General features: G+C 40.8%; 2 protein-coding genes across 3 annotated transcripts; both read left to right on the top strand.

Annotated features, from left to right (window-relative positions):
• Positions 1-6,330: 6,330 nt before the first annotated feature.
• On the top strand, positions 6,331-11,044 carry LOC126623394 (receptor-like serine/threonine-protein kinase ALE2). Of its 2 annotated transcripts, none has more exons than XM_050292284.1 (9): positions 6,331-6,834; positions 7,005-7,088; positions 7,334-7,441; positions 7,523-7,621; positions 8,154-8,522; positions 8,605-8,865; positions 8,956-9,351; positions 9,484-9,724; positions 10,015-11,044. In XM_050292284.1, exons 1-9 carry the CDS (start codon positions 6,768-6,770, stop codon positions 10,727-10,729), a joined length of 2,340 nt encoding a protein of 779 aa, XP_050148241.1. In that variant the 5' UTR covers positions 6,331-6,767; the 3' UTR covers positions 10,730-11,044. The 2 variants fall into 2 exon arrangements, with proteins under 2 accessions (XP_050148241.1, XP_050148240.1); XM_050292283.1 differs by having other exon boundaries at positions 6,332-6,834; positions 8,953-9,351.
• Positions 11,045-11,405: 361 nt separating this feature from the next.
• LOC126623395 (uncharacterized) lies at positions 11,406-15,477 on the top strand. Its single transcript, XM_050292285.1, has 12 exons — positions 11,406-11,658; positions 11,748-11,837; positions 12,023-12,100; positions 12,203-12,277; positions 12,924-12,976; positions 13,262-13,412; positions 13,526-13,636; positions 14,109-14,235; positions 14,383-14,480; positions 14,614-14,752; positions 14,951-15,003; positions 15,097-15,477. The coding sequence occupies exons 1-12, from the start codon at positions 11,614-11,616 to the stop codon at positions 15,178-15,180; spliced, it is 1,104 nt and encodes a 367-aa protein (XP_050148242.1). The 5' UTR covers positions 11,406-11,613; the 3' UTR covers positions 15,181-15,477.
• Positions 15,478-20,029: the final 4,552 nt, after the last annotated feature.

The raw sequence follows: 20,029 nt of genomic DNA, 5'->3' as shown, positions 1-20,029 counted from the left end.
ATTTGGGGGAATGAGGTGGAGATTACGGTGAGAGCTACAAAGAGCTTGAGGAAATCGAAATTGGGTTTGTGGGTTTTATCGTTTTCATCATTATTGTTGGCGGGTGAAAGGTGGGAGGAGGAGGAGGATGAGACGGCGGAGGGAGGGGTTTTGACAGGGTTTTGGTGAGGGGTATTGGTCTGGGGTATGGGGATAGGGAAGAAGATGAACCCAAAAGGCAATGGTAGTCCATGGAGCTTCTCTCTCTTTATCTCTCGCTTCTATATTTGATTAAGCGAAGGTTTTGTGGACGAAAAGGTATGGCTCCATTTTTTAGCTTATTCTCTTTTGGGTTTGTGTAAGGGTGTTGGGGAGTGCGACGGAGAGATCTAGGGAAGACAAGACTAAGGAGATGATTTCAAATTTTTTTTTTTTATTCTAAGTTTGATTTAAATAAAGGAAGATTTTTTTTTCTTTTTAATTTGACCCATTTGGTGGTCGTGAATGTGTACTTTTTTTTCTTCCCATCAATCATCAATTTTTATCTTAAAAGTAATAATACTTTGAATTCCTCTTTTCCGGTATAGTACCAAATACAGTATAAATAATACAATTATTAGTCCGATATTGTACCAAACGTTAGATAAATTTAGTCAGTATTATCCAATGACTATTTATCATATCTGACTGAAATAGTCAATACAGTCTGAGCTGTCAAATGAGGCCTTAATGATCTAAAAAATATAATATGTTATGCATGACCTATGATAAAATAAAGCTTAGAAAGTGAGCATTGTGGATGCAAATTTCCGCCTTCGTTTTCTTGGACAAAATTGCACATACAAAACAATTAACACCTTAGGTCAAAGCCAAGAGCCTCACGCGCCCACGATGAATTGGGGAGGGCTTTGGCCGAAGAACCTCCGATGCCAAAGTTAGAATTTAGAGAGAAAAGTATTTGGAGAGTTTTTGGGAGTTTTGCAAGAGTATGGAACTTAGCTTTTTAGAAGAAACAGGGTCATATATATAGGGAATGGGTTGTGGTCGGCCTTTAAGTGTGTTTTGGGGTGTTATTTGGTGATTCAATTAGCAATTAATATATTAATTAGGTATAAATATATTAATTGGCTAATTATCATAATAAAAGAAATGTTTTGGGAGTTTTTTTTGGAGGTTATGGAATGAGGATGGATGAGATAAATTTAAACTTGTTACCTATTTTGGGTACTTCTAATTTGATTGATGGATGATTCTCCATTGCTCGCGTGTAGGAGACCCGATATGCCTTGAGGGTAAATTTGTCATCTTCATCCAAAAATCCACGTGTCGTCTTGTGATTATTTTTGGCTTCACAAATGCCCTCATACCTGTTGGGCTGCTCGTAGGAAAGGGCAGTAGGTGTAGAGATCTTCTTGATTTAGGAAACGCATGACTACTTCCTATTTTGATGTAGATTCCCTCTTTAATAGGAAATTAGATCCTTCTAGGAAAGAGAAATAAATTTCTCTCAAAGCCTATTTAAGTCCACCTTTAGTGGGTTATTAAATCAACTTTGGAGAGTGATTTATTCTACCCTACAAGAGAGAGAGAGCTTAAAGGATATTTGTTCCCCCTCATCTAGCAATCTTCTACATCTTGCCTGTGCAAAAGATCGTTTTTCGTTGCTTTCTTCGTCTTCTCCACCCGCACCAATGTAAGGAAAATTTAATTCTCCTTGTCTTCTTCTTGGGAGGTGCTGCCACGGGGTAGCTGTTGGGGTGGTGCGGTACGTCGACTGGCAGGGGCCAGGAGTCGGCTTGTCATGGGCCAAGGAGGTGGCATGGCATGGGTCATTGCTTGTGCTACTCGACTTGATTAAAGCCAAGGATTAGCTCGGCATGGGCCGAGGAAGTGGTGTGGCATGGGCAACGGTTTGGGCTGCTTGCCAAAAATAAGAAAACTACTTGAGTTTGATTTCTCAGCTGTCGTAGATGAAGCAGTCAAGGATAAAGCTGCCAATATCGGAGCTACTGAAGATGAAGTGTTGAATTAGTGAACTGTTAAGTGCAAAAGTGGGTGCTGCCTCTGACCATTTGTTGCCTAGTTGATATTCAAACATTCGATCTTTTAAGTTATGTGGCCTTCTCGCACTGAAGAGCTTACTCAGATGGGTGTTGGGGCATTAGTTTACCCCTTCGCACTGGAGAGCAATTAGTTTACCCTCTCGCGCTGGAGAGCAATTAGTTTACCCTCTCACACTGGAGAGCAATTAGTTTACCCTATTGTGCTGGTTTACCCTATCACACTGGAGAGCAATTAGTTTATCCTCTCGCATTGAAGAGCAGACCCTTTTGGGTGTCGGGGAATTGGTTTACCCTCTTGCACTGGAGAGCAATTAGTTTATCCTCTTGCATTGGAGAGCAGACCCATATGAGTGTCGGGGAATTGGTTTACCCTATCGCACTGAAGAACATGGAAGTCGTTGTCGTGAGTGCAACTGAGGAAAACTGGACTGCTGAGACAACCGAAATAATCCTTAGCCTGTGAGGTCATGTTTGACGATCTACTTTAAACTTTAAACTGCTTATAGAGCTCGCGTAAGGATGTAAGCACAGTGAACTGCTCCCAGAATTATTGTGCCATTATTAGGTGTTTCGTTGTGTGCCTTTTTTAGGCTTGGTTGACACGAGCCACATGGCAAGATCGGCATGGCTAGGAGCCATGGTGCAAGATTGACACAGTTATGAGCCATGGTGATAGATTAATGGCTGCCGGGAACCATGGAACAGGCATACGTGGTTGTGAAATCAGAGATAGGGCTGGCTTAGGCCATGTTGTGCGCAGCGGAAGGAATTGTCTGGAGTGTTGAGAACAAGGTATGCACTAGGTTCTTGGTAGTCGGGCTGGTGTGTCCTTCTGGTACTCGTCTGCCCCCAGCGTGCCATTAGGCTAAGCTGCTGCATTTGTCGAAACAGAAAAAGTCTTTATATCCGACAATCTATGTGGGGTAGTCCCATTTGCTCGATCTTGTCATTGAAAGATAACTCGTTTATGTTGGTCATGTCTCATCGAAGCGTTTTGTCAATAGCTTCGTTGCGCGGGAAATTGCACAATCGCTTGGTTATGAGTATTTCTTCTTCTTCATGAATTTGCCTTTGTTGGGGTGGCAGAGCCCCCGACTGCCCTCGGTCGTGACCTGTTGGTCTAGGCTGCTCTTCCATGTGTTTGGCTCTTATATGTTACGGCTGCGGTCAGTATGGTATGTTTCTATCAGGAGAGTGAGTAACTCAGAGGTTGCTCTTCCGTGAGTGTATGTTTGTTCGTGGGACTAACTGAGAGTGCACGCTCTGCCACGCGCTAAGACGGGAGTATACGCTATCTCGAGGGTCCAGTCAGAAGTATACTCCGTTATAACGCTAGGTTTGTGACTGGTCGAGTGGCTGCTTGCCGGGACGCTGCTGGAGAGGTTCTTCGTCTACCCTTGTCCTACTTCGGGAGACCTTGTCTAGGGCACGTTACATCTTGGTGCACTGCAAGAGCTGGTTCACCAAAGTCGTCTGTTGTGCAAGGGCGCTCGTCAACTCTATGACCTGTCGAGACAAGTGTTGTTCGCCACTTGGATTGGAAGAGCTTGGAAGGAATATGCCTCATTGGGTAGTGGACGCGAGATTTGAGTTGGGAAGTGTCAGATCCGTGAGAAAAATGTGGTGAGAATGCCCCCAGCTCGATGGTAGGTCCGGATGGTTGATATAATCTTGGGTTGACTTGGGCTGCTTGGAAAGCCACGGGAGCAGACTGGGCCACAAGAGCAAGCTGGGCCACAAGAGCAGGCTGGGTCGAAAGAATGGGCTGCTCGGCGGGAGCAGGTTAGGCCACGAGAGCAAGCTGCTCGGCGGGAGCAGGTTGCTCGGCAGGAGCAGGCTGGGCCACAGGAGTGGGCTGCTCGTCGGGAGCAAGCTGGGCCACGAGAGCAGGTTGCTCGGCGGGAGTAGGCTGAGCCGCGAGAGCAGGTTACTCGTCGGGAGCAAGCTGGGCCACGTGAGTGGGCTGCTCGGCGGGAGTAGGCTGCTTAGTGCGTGATGCATGTGAATGTGATGCTTGGGCTCAGGCCCGTGCAAGCTTGGATGGCACGACTTGGGCCATGGTGGAACCTTGTAGTGGTGGTACCACTCCGCCTATGACCACATTTAGCCTCGTGGATCGCCGTGGTCCCATTTATTGAGTATTAGAATTTTCACTTGTGGAATTTTCTAAATTTTTCTAGCCATTATATTTTTCTTATACATTTTATCAAAGAACCTTTGCAAATAAAAATTTCTAAAATGAGAACGTATGAAAAATATTCAAATGGACTAGAAAATAGAGAAAAAACTTTTTTATGCGAGAGTCTTATACGAGTATGGATTTCAACTCTCAATGAAAGCACCAATTTGTGGATGTAAATTTCCGCATTCTTCTTCTTGGACAAAATTGCACCTACAAAACAATTAATACCTTAGGTTAAGGCCAAGAGCCTCATGCGCCCACGATGAATTGGGGGGGCTTTGGCCTAAGAACCTCCAATGTCACAGTTAGAATTTAGAGAGAAAAGTATTTGGAGAGTTTTTGGGAGTTTTGCAAGAGTATGAAACTTAGCTTTTTAGAAGAAATAGAGTCATATATATAGGGAATGGGTTGTGGTTGGCCTTTAAGTGTGTTTTGGGGTGTTATTTGGTGATTCAATTAGCAATTAATATATTAATTAGGTATAAACATATTAATTGGCTAATTATCATAATAAAAGAAATGTTTTGGGAGTTTTTTTGGAGGTTATGGAATGAGGATGGATAAGACAAATTTGAACTTGTTACCTATTTTGGGTACTCCTGATTTGGTTGATGGATGATTCTCCACTGCTCGCGTGTAGGAGGCTCGGTATGCCTTGAGGGTAAATTTATCATCTTCACCCAAAAATCCACGTGTCGCCTTGTGATTATTTTTGGTTCCACAAGCATAAACAAATGCTATTTTAGTTATATTTGATATTGTTATCTAATATTAAGTTAGTTATATTTTCTTTTCCTTGGAAGTGAATACGATAGCTTTATTGAACTTCAAGTGAACTACAATTTTGGAAGAAGACACCCGTTTAATAATAGTATGAGGATCCTCAAACCAAAATAGGAAATTACCAATTGACAAACCAAACTTTGCTAAACGGTGTGTCAAACCAAACTTAGTTATACTTGATATTGTTATGCAGTTTTAACTCTTTCAATCATCTTATTAATTTTTCATGAAGTCGATACATTATCTAGACTCATCCATTACAATGAGCAGTCATTAAACTTTAATAGTTCAAAGACAAACAATTATGACAGACTATCCACATAAAAATTGTGTTATACATGTGTGTGTGATCACCTACAATTTCCATTAAAAAAAAAAGATACCATGTACAATTAGTTATGTGAGACCATATGTTCTACCTCTTCGGAACAATGAATCTGATAATAAATTGTACACTACTAGCACTAGGGTGGTTCCCAACCAAATTCTCAAAACCACTATGTTGTCGAAATCCTAATGAGAATATGTGATCTCTCACGCATTCATATAACGCATTTTTTTCAAGTTCTAAGCTGATGCAATAGGGTGCAAGGCCTTATATGTGATTCCATTCACTATAGTGACTCAAACAGTTAGCAAAGCACTCAAACTGATTCCTAAGCGCTTATAAATAGGCCACTCGACTCCTCTCAAATGGTTAGACACTCGAAACCCTCTCAAAATACATAACCTACCATCTATCACTCATTTCTAACTTGACCATTAGAGCACTTTCTCCGAGAATAGCCTCCCGGTGCTTGGTTTCACAATCTTTCCCATGTCTTTGTCCTTGCAAGTTCACTTTGGCAACTTGCGTAGATTTTGGTCTGACAAATTATGTTGCTAAAGTAAACAATGTAAACGATAATCACAACATTTCCTTAAGTATCAAATCATCTTCAAATAAGATAAGATATGACCGTCAAACCATTAACTGAATTATTTAACGGGTGTATAGGCATAAATACAAATTATTTATATGTTTGGTAAGATGTGGTGGTTAAAACCATCGACCAATGTAGTTATAATTGTATAAAGTTCAAATTTGAATCTTTTGAAAACATTTGCTCCCCCATTTTCAATCAAATCAAAACATAATTGTCTCCAAATAAACAATTAAATGTCAAGATAAAAACAGAAATCAGGTAAAACGGCCGCGTAACTCGCGTTTCGTTAGGTAGGACCCTTCCCAGACACATCCCACCCACTCGCACAATTTGCCGCGTGGATCAGACGGCCATCGTTCAATTTTACCGAAGCCAGCGATGTTGCTGGAGCTCTACTCACTCTTCACTCACAGACAGCAGCAATAAAGTCTCGCCCACCTCATTCCCACTGTCTCCTCCAACCTCCCTCCTCCTTCCTCCTCCAGATCTCTCTCTCTCTCTCTCTCTCTAAAACACCCACATTCTCTCTCTACACCTCCGCCTCCGCCTCTCTCTCTCCTTTTAGATCTTTCCACCGCATTTCATGGATCTACAGTCCCCACACACTCCCCCAGTCTCCGCCTCCAATTCTCTCTCATAGTGTTTAGTCGCCGCCGCCCTTTCCACTGTTTTGTGTAGCTTAAAACCATGCAGTCTCTTGCTCACTGCGACGGAGGACCTGGCCGCCGGGTACTGCCTCGCCGGAAACCTAGAAACCTCAGGCGACTTCTCCGCTGACAGTCTCTCGAGCTCCAAGGCGGCTGCTTTTGACGATGTTCTGTGTGAATTTCGACAATGCGAACTCCGATTCTGCTTCTGCTCCTTGTTCTCCTCCTGCTCAGCTTGATTTTCTGCTGCTCAGGTTATTATTCAGCTATTTATACTGTGCATTGTAGTCAAATTGTGCTTGGGTGTTTAGTTTATGTGATTTTTTTGGCTTAAATCTTCGGTTTTTGCTCGAGAAGTAGCGGTGTATGTAGAAAACTGACGTATCTGTTTTTTTGCTATTTTTTGAATTTCATACTATTTCAGGCGATTTTTCTCTAAATACTTACTTGTCTCCCTCTCAATTGCCAAACCAACCGTTGTCTATGAAAGATTTCTCAATCGAACGCGGTAAGGATGCTACTATTTGTGCATAATTCATTTGCCAGGCTCAACCTTAATCAGTACAATTTGTTAGCATAAATATTGTATGTGATGAGCATCCTTTGAGGTCGACAATCATGTAGTTCTACTTATGCGTGGTCTTGCATATTCACCGGTGTTCTAGTTATACGTCTTGTTGTGTCGAATTTACTTCTTTTGACATCTATGCATATATAACATGTGGATGACATGGGTTGTCCTACTATTTGCAGCAAGGTCAATTTTGATGAGTCTTCCATTTGCTTCAAAACGATCCAAAACATGGGTGGTCAAGCCTTCTTTGGGAACCCTTGCACCTGCACGTTCCCCAATTCATCTTGGTATGTATTATTTTCATACTATGAATACCTAGATGTTCTAGTGTCGCCGACATTACAGTGATATTAACTTATCAATTACAGGTCCTAGCAGTTCTCCTTCACCACGGCGTGGTCATCATCGTCATCGTCATGTGAGAGTGGAACCCCATGATGTTGCTCCAGCACCATCAAAGGACCCAGGTAATTATATGCGGTTTGCGATTTATCATCAATCGCGATGCAGTCAATGCCAGGTGCCAGTCATCTGTTACAACATCCAGAAAATCAGTAGATATTCAGTTGAAATTGTTTAATTTCTATTATAACCGCAATGGGGTGGCCAAGAATTCATTAACTGGCCCAACTAATCTTCTAGTCCCTTATAAAACCATTCCTCTGCCGAGGCAAGTTAAATGTTTTAGAAGTTCTAATTATTCAATACAACAAAGTAATGGTCTGTTTAGTTGCATATTTTGGAAGATCAGTTTGAGGCTTTACCTTGTTTTTCAAAATTGGAAAGAAAATGTTTGAGGCTTTACCTTCAACTCTGGGTTGGGGGTGCTGCTGGTAACTTTTTAGCACAGCTGCTGCTAAAAAAGGGACTCGGATTCATGGAAACCAAAAACTTTTGTTTGTTTAACCATGACGTGACAAGATTATTTTACCTCAGAATATTGTTTCTCTTAGCAAGTATCTTACCAGTTTATTTATGTGATCATGTTACTTCTGGCAGGTTGTGATCAAATTTGTGTAGAGCCACTTACTGCATCTCCATTTGGTTCACCTTGTGGTTGTGTGTTTCCCATGAAAGTCAAACTCTTACTGGACATAGCTCCTTACGCTATTTTTCCAGTAATGAGTGAGCTAGAGATTGAGATTGCTGAAGGCACATATCTGACGCAAAGTCAAGTGAAAATAATGGGTGCAAGTGCTGATAGTCAAAATCAAGGAAGAACAGTGGTGGATATTAACTTGGTTCCACTAGGCGAGAGGTTTGATAATACCACTGCGATACTGACATATGATAGATTTCAGCATAAGAAAGTGCCTCTAAATTTGACCCTTTTTGGAAACTATGAAGTGGTATACATTAGTTATCCAGGTACTGTCCTCAATTCTCATGCTAATGTGTTGGCTTATCATTTCAATGTTGTTTGAGTTGACACTGAAAGAGTTATAATCAGGGATACCTTCTTCACCACCATACGAGATTTACGAAGGGCATGGACCAGCTGGAAGTGCTGGAGGTCTCCCTATCACTGCAGATTTTGGCGGCAAGAACCAGAGGATGAATATTAAAACGATTATGATTATTGCTTTGTCTGCATTTGTACTCCTGGTGGTTCTCCTTGGGGCTATCTGGGTCTTTGTGCAATGGAGGAGATTTGGAAGACCATCTAGCGCTGTCGGTCCTGCATTCACATCTTCTATTCACAAAAGATCTGGTAAGCATGTGGCTTTAATAAATTTTGAATTCAGTCCCATGGTAAATGACTTTAGACTGAGTGATTGGATATATGTGTGTAATGCAGCAGGTATGGGGTCTATCTTATCAAGTAGTATTGCAAGCTCCACTTCAGTGTCCCTAATGTCCACCATGGCTACTAGTATTCTCTCTGTCAAAACATTTCCACTAGCTGAGCTTGAGAAAGCAACAAATAAGTTCAGTTCCCAGAGGGTTTTGGGAGAAGGGGGATTTGGACGTGTTTACCATGGAATTATGGAAGATGGGACTGAAGTTGCAGTCAAAGTGCTTACAAGGGATAATCTAAATCAGAATGGAGACCGTGAATTCATTGCAGAAGTTGAGATGCTAAGCCGATTGCACCACCGTAATCTTGTGAAGTTGATAGGCATTTGTATTGAAGGGCGGACTCGCAGTTTGGTATATGAGATTGTTCGCAATGGAAGTGTTGAGTCTCACTTGCATGGTAAATTTTTCTTATCAACCTTGATCTCTTTTGGCTTGAAGTTATTTTTCTGAATTAGAACTACCAATCCCACTCTAAATATTTAACCACAGTGCATCAACTAACTAGATGTGTGTTATGATTGTTTTTCAGGCGTTGACAAGGTAAATGGACCTCTTGACTGGGAAGCACGGATGAAGATTGCCCTTGGGGCAGCAAGAGGATTAGCATATCTTCATGAAGATTCTAATCCTCGTGTTATTCACCGAGATTTTAAGGCTAGTAATGTTTTGCTGGAAGCCGATTTCACGCCCAAGGTTTCAGATTTTGGGTTGGCTAGGGAAGCAACAGAGGGAAGTCATCACATCTCTACGAGGGTCATGGGAACTTTCGGGTAATTATAGTTGCTTAAGCTATCACTATTTCAGGAGTTCGCAAAGCTTTTTAAAGTGCGATGTGTTTCCAACATTTTCGTTAGTCTTATATGGTGGTGATAAACAACATAGTTCACTAGAAATTGGGAACCTTTAGTGAATGATTAATGATACTTAGGGAACTAATTTAATTAGAATTTTATATCCTCTGTCCAGATATATGTAAAAATCCTAGTACTATATTTTGGTGACTGATGAAATAATGTTTGCTTTAATAGTCTTCTCTTGACCAAAGTGATGGATTTTACAGGTATGTTGCCCCAGAATATGCAATGACAGGGCACCTACTTGTCAAGAGCGATGTTTATAGTTATGGCGTTGTGCTGCTGGAACTTCTCTCCGGAAGAAAACCGGTTGACATGTCCCACCCTCCGGGACAGGAGAATTTAGTAACATGGGCACGACCATTGCTAACGAGCAGAGAAGGTTTGCAGCAGTTGGTGGATCCTGCCTTGGCTGGAACCTATGACTTTGACGACATGGCTAAAGTGGCAGCCATTGCTTCCATGTGCGTTCACCCTGAGGTGACCCGCAGACCTTTTATGGGTGAAGTTGTGCAGGCTCTAAAGCTGATATACAATGATACAGATGAGACTGGTGGGGACTGTTATAGTCAAAAGGAGTCTTCTGTCCCGGACTCTGACTTTAAAGGTGATCTTGCTCCATCTGATAGCAGTTGGTGGAATGCTGGCGGACTCACTCCCCGGTTAAATTATGGGCAAGCATCTTCGTTCATCACAATGGAATATAGTTCTGGACCGCTTGAAGATATGGAAAACAGACCGTTTTCAACTTCAAGTCTGGTAGGGGATGAGATATCTTTACCAATCAGACACGGCAACAGATCAGGGCCATTGAGAACAGTCCGAAGCAAGCCAGCATTCTACAGAATAAGAGGAAGTAGGAGTGAGCACAGTGGACTGCTTCCCAAGCAGCGCGCTTGGAACGATGGCTTCTGGGTTTGAACAATGTTAATTTAATTTTTTGCATTTTGTACAGCTCAAAAAGGACCTAGACGGCTTTTTAGTAAAGCCGTCCGTGTAGATTAGGGTTGGAAAATCCTGCGGATTCCATGTTTGGAGGGGGGGGGGGGGGAAGAGAGAGAGAGAGAGAGAGAGGAGAGGAGAGGACTATTGGCTTCTAATTTTGGAATTCTTGATTCATTTGCATACAAGTTGGATGGAGAATGTATGTTCAATGCCCTATTGATACCCCCTTGTATCTGTTGGCTAGTTTGAAGATGAACCACACCACAAAGTCTTGGTTATCTTTTTCTACAATTTTTCTTCAATGGTACGTAACATCGATTGATATGAAAAATGAATAGTTGATATTGAAAATATAGGATCCAGCATTTGTGAAACTCAAATCTAACGGCTAAAACATGAATCATTGAAGCGGACCATTTTTCTGTATGAAAATGAATAACACGTGTCATGTAAAATACAGGTCTAAATTCCTCCCTTCTTCTACTGGGCCTCCGTGGTGTTGTCAAGTGGATGGTCTTTCCTGGACCAGGGTCAAGTCAACAGCGTGTTGCATGGGCTTCCAGAGTTGAATTCACTTGAACAGCGACGTCGTTCCTTCCACGGCACGAGAATCTTCTACGCGCCCGCCTGTGAGGGAATAAAAATATGATTTCTTTGTACGCAACTTCCAATGCCAACTTCACCAACTCCTTCTCTCCCCCTCCCTCCCCACCCCGCTCCGCCAGGTCTCCTCCCTCCTCCTCCCCTCTGACCACCGCACCATTCTCCTCCAACCATTTCATTAACCAACCAAAATTCTACATCTTCTAATCACAAATATTCTCAAGTTCTAACTAACAAGCTTGACTTTCAGGTTCAAAATGTCTCACGATTCTCTCCCACGTCTCTCTGAAAACCGAATCGTCGTAAGTTCGTTTCCATTGATTAATTATCGTAGATTTTACGACCGTTATGCCCACTGGTTGCTAAATATAAATACTAAGTGAATGCGCAGCTCGGCGTCGGCGGGGTGGGCGTTGACTTTTTGGCCGCAGTGCCCTCTTATCCTAAGCCGGACGAAAAGATCAGAACCACCAGCTTAAAGGTAACTCTGATTTACCCATTAAATTTACCCCGCTGTCTCTTTAACTTGAATCGACTCAATAGCTCGGTGAATCGCACGATGGTGGCTAGGGGAGATGGGAAGACTCAACTTTTTTCGCATGCCAATGGCTACTCCCAATTGCTGTAGCTTTGCTTTGATAAATGGTGTGTTGGTTGGTTTCTTAGGTTCAAGGAGGTGGGAATACGGGTAATGCCTTAACTTGTGCAGCTCGTTTGGGTTTGACTACGAGGGTGATTTCCAAGGTCTTAAATCCTAACCCTTTCAATATCAACTTTTTTCGCCGAGCATTGGTGGTTTTCTTGTTGTTAAGTTTGTAACGTGTCTTGAGCAATGTGAAATGATAGATTGCAAATGATACGCAAGGCAGGGCTATACTGGAGGTGCTACGGAACGATGGTGTTGATACTTCTTTTATTGTGGTAAGGTTCAAAAGGAAACCCATTCATGATCTTCATTTCATCTGCGGTGTTTTTGTCGGGCAATTATGATGTTATTAGTGATGCTTGCTGCTTAAATACTGGTTTGGTATTGAGGTACTTTCATAAAAAGTGAATATAAAAAGAAGCTGAGCTCAAAAAGGTGTTTGGTAAACACTTAAAAACAGCTTATTTTCACAGTTTTGGATGAAAAAAAGCTAAAAACGTGAAGCAGCAAAAATGAGTTTTGAAAACAAACTGAAAACATGAAGCAACATAAATCTTTGATTATATGTTGAACGTTGGATTATGATTTCTTGTTAAACATTGGATTATGTGTTTAAGATAAAGTTTATACATTTTGTTCTTTTAAAAATAAAGTATATTTAGTAATTCACCTTTATTTGTTAAAAAAATTAAATTAATGGCACATCTAGTATTATACATTTTTTGGTCATTTCACACAGTTACAATTGTTTTTCATAAAAGTTTACCAAACACTCCGCTGCTTATTCTCACAGCATAAATAGTTTTTTTTCAAATCACAGTAATACCAAACCAGCCCAAGTTTCAGAACAAATAGAACTTGACTGCTGTGCAATCTGAATATTGCTATCAACTTTCTGAGCTGAACCTGTCTTGTTTTCAGGTTTCTGAGGAGGGTAATTCACCATTTACCTACATTATTGTAGACAACGAAACGTAAGGACCTTTTCTCATATCTGCTCTCTCTCTCTCTCTCTCTCTCCCCACACACACACATGTGCATGCACACACAACCTTGTGGCAATCTGATCTGTTGCATATGGCCCTAGCCGGTGCTAGGCACTGACCCTTGCGGGGAGGGGCAGGGTTAGCGGATTAACTGTGAGTAGGGGCATTGAAAAATGTAGGCACTGACCCTTCATTTTGCAATGGAATTTCTCTTTACTGTAGCATCTCAAAGGCTTTCTAGATTATCATTCTCAATTTGATTGTCATTTCCAGGAAAACCCGTACCTGTATTTTTACTCCAGGGTATCCTCTCATGATGCCGGATGACCTTTCCCAATCAAGTTTATCATCTGCGTTGGATGGAGCAAGAATTGTTTATTTTGATGTACGATGGCCTGAAACTGCTTTAGTTGTTGCGCAGGAGGTGACTGTTATCTTCTAGTTCTAGTATTTGATTCTACGTTTTTAGTTTGGTAATTTCCAAATAAATTTGTTATTAACCAAAGAGAATAAGTCAGCATAACTCGATTCTCACAGGCTGCTCGGAAAAATATACCTATATTAATTGATAATGAACGGAAAAGAGAAGGGTTGGATGATCTTATAACCTTTGCTGATTATGCTGTATGCTCAGCGAAATTTCCACAGGCAAGTCAGCTGTTCTTCCCTGAACTATTATTTCTTGAAGGAAACGAGGACTTGTTTTTCCAACTGAACATATATGTTCGATTTTTTTCTTTGAAACCCCAAAAACAAGAGACAAGTCGTTGGTTTCTTTCTTGTCCGTTGCCAAACAATTTTCAGCCGAGAAAGCCAGTAAAGGAACCTTTTCTCCGGATAATGAGAGGTTTTATAGAGAACTAATCTTTTTATACCATATTATTTTTAAGTCTTAAGCATCTTGTGGATACATGTTACACTTAGGATGTATGGTAATGTGTTGCTCTGATTTTGACAATTAACTTAGAACACATTCAGAAACATTTTTTTGCTATTCACTTTTTCTTCAATCTCTTGGTCTGCATTTTAAAAAAATTTCGTACAGGATTTGCTCTACATGCATTGTATATCTTCATCATGTTGCTTAAGCTTAACGCCGATAGATCATTTGTGTGGGCAGGCATGGACAGAAGCAGCATCTGCTCCTAGTGCTCTTGTTTCGATGCTTTTGAAATTGCCAAAGCTCAAATTCGTAATTGTGACATTGGGAGAAGATGGATGCATTATGCTTGAGAGAAGTGTGGATGGTAAGTATGTATCCAGGGTTTATTGAGGAGGAAAGCACTGAAAAAACATAAAGAGTACGAAATGATGGCTTAGACTGTTGTAAAGATAGTTTGTTTCATCTGATTTGAAACTTTTACAGGTTTTCATTGACATTCTGTTTCTGGCAGAGATACCAGACATAGAAGAAATGGATGTCGACAGCTTATTGGGATCGCTGAAGCAGAGAAAGAATGATAGCACAGCTATCCCAACTTATGTTTCATCGGTTAGGAACTTGAACTTCAAAAAAGACTCATTTCCGTTTCCCATTATAACAAATCAGCCTGGACCTGCTGTATAGTCCATTTTAAATTAGGATCTATTAATTTGCAAGTTTTTTTCCATTTTAATCGTTTTAGCCAGTGACAAAATTGAGAGCCAACGGAATAGGGACTGTTTGTGGGAGGTTGCTGGTGGGAACAGCTGAGAAAGTACCTCCAGAAGAACTCTTAGATACAACAGGTGCTGGAGATAGTTTTGTTGGAGCAGTTCTCTATGGTATGTTTACTCCCTCTCTCTCTCACACCCGCCCACGCACACACACGTTCTTGTTTGATTTCACGAAGTTGAATTTACTTCTTCTTGCAAATTCTTCTCACCATCCGTTGCCAGAATCTGTTAGTTTATCTATCGGAAGATGTCATCTCTACCGTGTCTTGTACTCTTTTCACTAATGGGATTGTTGCTTTATTGTAGCTATTTGCACCAACATGCCACCAGAGAAAATGCTGCCGTTTGCTGCTCAAGTGGTAAGTAGGGGCAGTGTTTTGAAGTGGTAGGATGTTGCAACATACTTCCGTTTGTGACCTTTTCTTTTTTCTCTGGTGTGTTTCAAATTGCAGGCTGCCCTCTGCTGTAGGGCTTTAGGAGCTCGAGCTGGCCTTCCACACCGCACAGATTCACGTCTGGCATCATTTTTATCTTAAGAGCATCCCAGTGAGGGGCTCTATATAGCCCATTTTAGAGCTCTGAGGAATCTTTGGGGGGCTTTATAAAAGAATCTTTCCAAATAAGGGGTTATATCTTTCAGGCTTTATATGGAACTATATATATTTATTTATGTTGTAATTTGATTTAGTGATGATTATTTTTTTGTGTGTTAGCTTTTCTTAAGTTGATTTTTGGACGTGCAATCTTAAATTTTTTTTGTGAACCTTTCAATCTAAAAAGTTCAAATTGTGACAAAGTTAGATTTCATCATTTATAAATCGTTCGTTGGATTAGATTCTCTTATCTCAATCTCATCTGTCGAAAGAAACAAACCCCCATTTCGCCATTTGAAATAATTTGATTTTCACGTATAACACAACAATTTACCTAGCACCAATTGGTAAATTAGTATCATACAATTTTGAAAAACATTATTTGAAAATTTCACCCATCAATGCCCTTGAATGTAAAATCAATTTGAAATTTTAATTCTTATGGAATTTAAAACAATCATTAATTAGCCAAATTGCAAGAAAAATAAGTAAGAAAAGAATTTAAAAAAATAATAAAAAGAGAGTATAAGTGTATTCGCAAGTGAAGGGAGAATGATAGAATTTTGCTCACATGGGTTGCTATTTTTTTGGTGGGACCCACTGTTTTTTTGGGCTAGATGTAGCCTAATTTTATGCTACCCAAGAAAGGAAGTTGCTAGCCCCAGTGGTGGATCTAGCCCCATTATTCGGCTCATTAGGGATGAAATTTCTCACTAAGGCTAGAAATGTGGTTGCCTTATGGAGGATAAAGCCCCTATTGGGGATGCTCTAAGATTTCCCAGGAAGTCCTACATGATTGGCAAAGTTAATTGGAAAAGTGAAATTTAGGCGAGAGCATGTGCTATTAATAGAATTTTATGGGATAATTTTCATTGTATTACTTCTTTGAAATATATACATATACAATCCTTATTCCATAAGGAAACAAATAATAAAGGTCATAAACAATATCCTACCTAATAAAGGATTCCTAATATTTATAATATTTTACGTTCCTTTTTTTTCCTAACATTGACTCACGTTTTACACTTCCCCTCAAGTTGGTGCATAGATGTCACACATGCCCAACTTGATAGGTGAGTTATCAAACTTTCGACTACACATGGCATGAGTGAGAATATCTGCAAGTTGCTCTTCTGACTTCACGAATGGAATTGAAACAATCTTCTTCTCGAGCTTTTCTTTAATAAAATGTCGATCAACCTCCACATGTTTTGTCTTATCATGCTGCACTGGATTATCAGCTATATCTCTCGTTGACTTATTATCACAATATAGTCTCATGGTCACATTTGGTTTGAACCTAAACCCCAAAGAAGTTTTTGAAGCCAAATAATTTCACAAATATTGTGGGCCATGCCTCTATACTTAGCCTCAGCTGAGTATTTTGATACCACCTTATGTTTCTTACTTCGCCATGTAGCCAGATTTCCTCCTACAAAAGTAAAATACCCAAAAGTAAATCGTCTATCACTTACATTCCCTGCCCAATCAACATCTGTGAACCCCTCAACCCTCAAATGTCCGTGCTTCCCATATAGAACTCATTTCCTTGGCGCAGACTTCAAAATATTTTAGGATACGCATAACAGAAGCCATATGATCTACCCTCGGTGAATGCATAAATTGACTCACTATACTCACAACATAAGTGATATCCGAATGTGTATAAGCCAAATAAATTAGTCTTCCTACAAGTCTCTGATATCTCCCTTTATCAACTAATTTCTGATTCGGATCCAAACATAGATGATGCTTTTCAACAATAGGAGTGTCTACCAGCTTACACCCCAGCATACCAGTTTCTTTTAACAAATCCATAACATACTTATGTTGAGACAAGAAGATACCTTTCAGAGAGTGAGCAACTTCAACCCTAAGAAAATAATTCAAATCTCATAGGTTCTTCATTTCAAACTCGGTCGCAAGATTACCCTGCAACTTCGAAATCTCATTGAAATCATCTCCAGTGATAATCATGTCATCTACATAGATGATTAAGGCTATCACTTTTCCCTGTCTTCGTTTAACAAACAATGTGTGATCAGAATGACTTGATGATACCCAATCTTTTTCATAACTTGAGTAAACCTATTGAACCATGCACGAGGCGATTGCTTAAGTCCATAAAGAGACTTACGCAATTGACATACTCCGGTATTTCCACCAGCACTATACCCATGAGGAAAATCCATATATACTTCTTCCTCCAAGTTCCCATAGAGAAAAACATTTTTCACATCAAACTGTATTCATCTTGGCAACCAGAGAGAAACTTTCCTGGTAATCTACACCATATGTTTGGGTGTATCCTTTAGCTCCCAACCTTGCTTTGTATCTGTCTATTGATCCATCGACTTTGTATTTGATCGTAAACACCCACCGACATCCAACTGTCTTTTTTTTTTCTTTTGGTAAAGGCATCACCTCCCAGGTATTATTTTTCTGTAACGCCAACATTTCCTCATCCATTGCTTTTGCCCACTTTGGATCCTTTAAAGCTTCCTCCACATGGGTTGGTACTTGAACAGACTCCGTATTGTCCATCAAAGTTTAGGGCTCTAGTGCAAGGCCATTGCATGAGACATAGTTGGCTATTAAATACTTCATTTTCCCTTCCGGAGAAAACCTATCAGGTGGCACACCTCGATTTTGTCTCGGTGGCAACTTATATGGACTTACATCATTACTTGCATTAGTTACATAATCATCCACAATACTTACCTATTGGGCTGCACTGTGGATCTAAAGAGAGAGAGGGGGCACATTAGCAGATTCGGTAAGTGTTTGCCGTGACTACGTACTACTCTCGGCAACAATTTACCGTGGCTGCTCTGATGATACTTCAGCAGGTTCAGGCTCCCGAGGCCTAATATGCACATCATAAACCGACTGAACCACCTCATAAGGCTCGGTAGAAACTGTCCGAATAGCCTCACCTGCTTCGGCAGAAGCTACCTGAAATTCTAAATCCTACTCGGCACATGTTTCTCCACTGGCAGGTGCGATATTTGCAATAGTGTCTCCCCCTAGGTCCAACCATTCCATATCACCATTAGAGCTCTCCCTCTGGTGATTTAAAGATGAAGATACAAGAGCATTAAAAAAACTCTAATTCAGAAAAGGTTACATCTATGGTAACATACATATGCCGAGTCTCAAGGTGATAACATTTATATATTTTTTGGTGAGACAAGAAACCCACAAACACACATCGTAGGGCACACAGATCCAACTTAGTGCGATGAATTTTCTGAATATGTACATAAGCTACACACCCAAATACCCTAGGAGTGAGAGTATTAGTGGACACAACTTGAGCATGTTGAGTAATGACTTGAAGAGGTGTTCAAAATTCAACAACCCGAGATGGCATACAATTAATCACATAGACTGCATAAGTGGCTTCAGGCCAAAACACCATAGGAACAGATGCTCCAAGAAGTAGAGCACGTGACATTTCTAAGATATGGCGATTTTTCCTCTCAGCAACCCCATTTTGCTGCGAGGTATAAGGACATGTCGTTTCATAGAGAATGCCTCGATCACGATGAAACTCCGACAACTCAAGATTAATATACTCACCATCATTATCGAAACGTAGAACTTTAATCACAGACGAGTATTGTGTCTGAATCATCCGAGAAAAAGATCTAAATACCATATCAACGTCACTTTTATTTTTCAACACATATAGCCAAGTCATACGAGTGCAATCATCAACAAACGTAACAAACCACTTAATCCTAGAAGAAGTAACAACGGAAGAAGGCCCCCAAATATCAGAGTGCACAAGTTCAAATGGCAAAGCTCTTTTATTCATACTAGGAGGAAACGAAGCATGATGGCTTTTAGCAAGAATACATACTTCATAATGTAAGTCTAATTCATTTATTCCACTAAATAGACTAGGTAACATATGTTGTAAATACCCAAAAGATGCATGCCCTAACCGACGATGCAATAACCACACTTCTTGTAAATTACTAGAACGAGACGCTCAAACTGCATTAGCTCTGCCAGGAACAACGTCATCCACATAGTACAACCCCTCTCTCTTAGTGTCACGCCTAATTATCTCCTTGGTTTGAATATCTTGAAGTAGACAAAAGGATGGATACATTAGAACAATACAATCCAATTGTTCAGTAACATGTGGTATGGATAATAACTGATGAGATAAAGAAGGAACAAGTAAGCAACGATGTAAACGGAGAGATGGGGTGAGATTCATGGTGCCCGCGCCACACATTGGTGCCATGGTACCATTGGCAGTTGCTATGTTTTTCCTGTGAGTTATAGTCATGTATTGAAACCACTAAGAGTCCAGAATCCAACTTGTATGTTGCTCAGTTTGATGGAAAGGGAAACCCAAAGCAACATGTCGCCTATTTCGTCGAGACTTGCAACAACGCGGGGACTGAATGAGACTACCTCACAAAGCAATTTATCCGTTATCTGAATGGGAATACGTTCGACTGGTACATGGACCTAGAGCTTGAGTCTATCAACAGCTGAGAGCAGTTGGAGCGGGAACCTTAACCGCTTCTACAGCACCCGCTGCACTGTAAGCATGCTGGAGCTTACAAATACAAATCAGTGGAAGGATGAACCAGTTGTTGACTACATCAACTTATGTCGCACTCTAATTCTCGAATGCAAAGACAGACTTTCGGAGACCTCATCGATCGAGATGTGTGTTCAAGGCATGCAGTGAGGATTACACTACATCCTTCAAGGCATCAAACCAAGGACCTTCGAGAAGTTAGTCACCCGCGCGCCATGACATGGA

The sequence above is a fragment of the Malus sylvestris genome, chromosome 5, assembly GCF_916048215.2.
Source record: "Malus sylvestris chromosome 5, drMalSylv7.2, whole genome shotgun sequence".
NCBI classification, from domain to species: Eukaryota; Viridiplantae; Streptophyta; class Magnoliopsida; order Rosales; family Rosaceae; genus Malus; species Malus sylvestris.
This window is presented reverse-complemented; position numbering and strand designations above follow the sequence as displayed.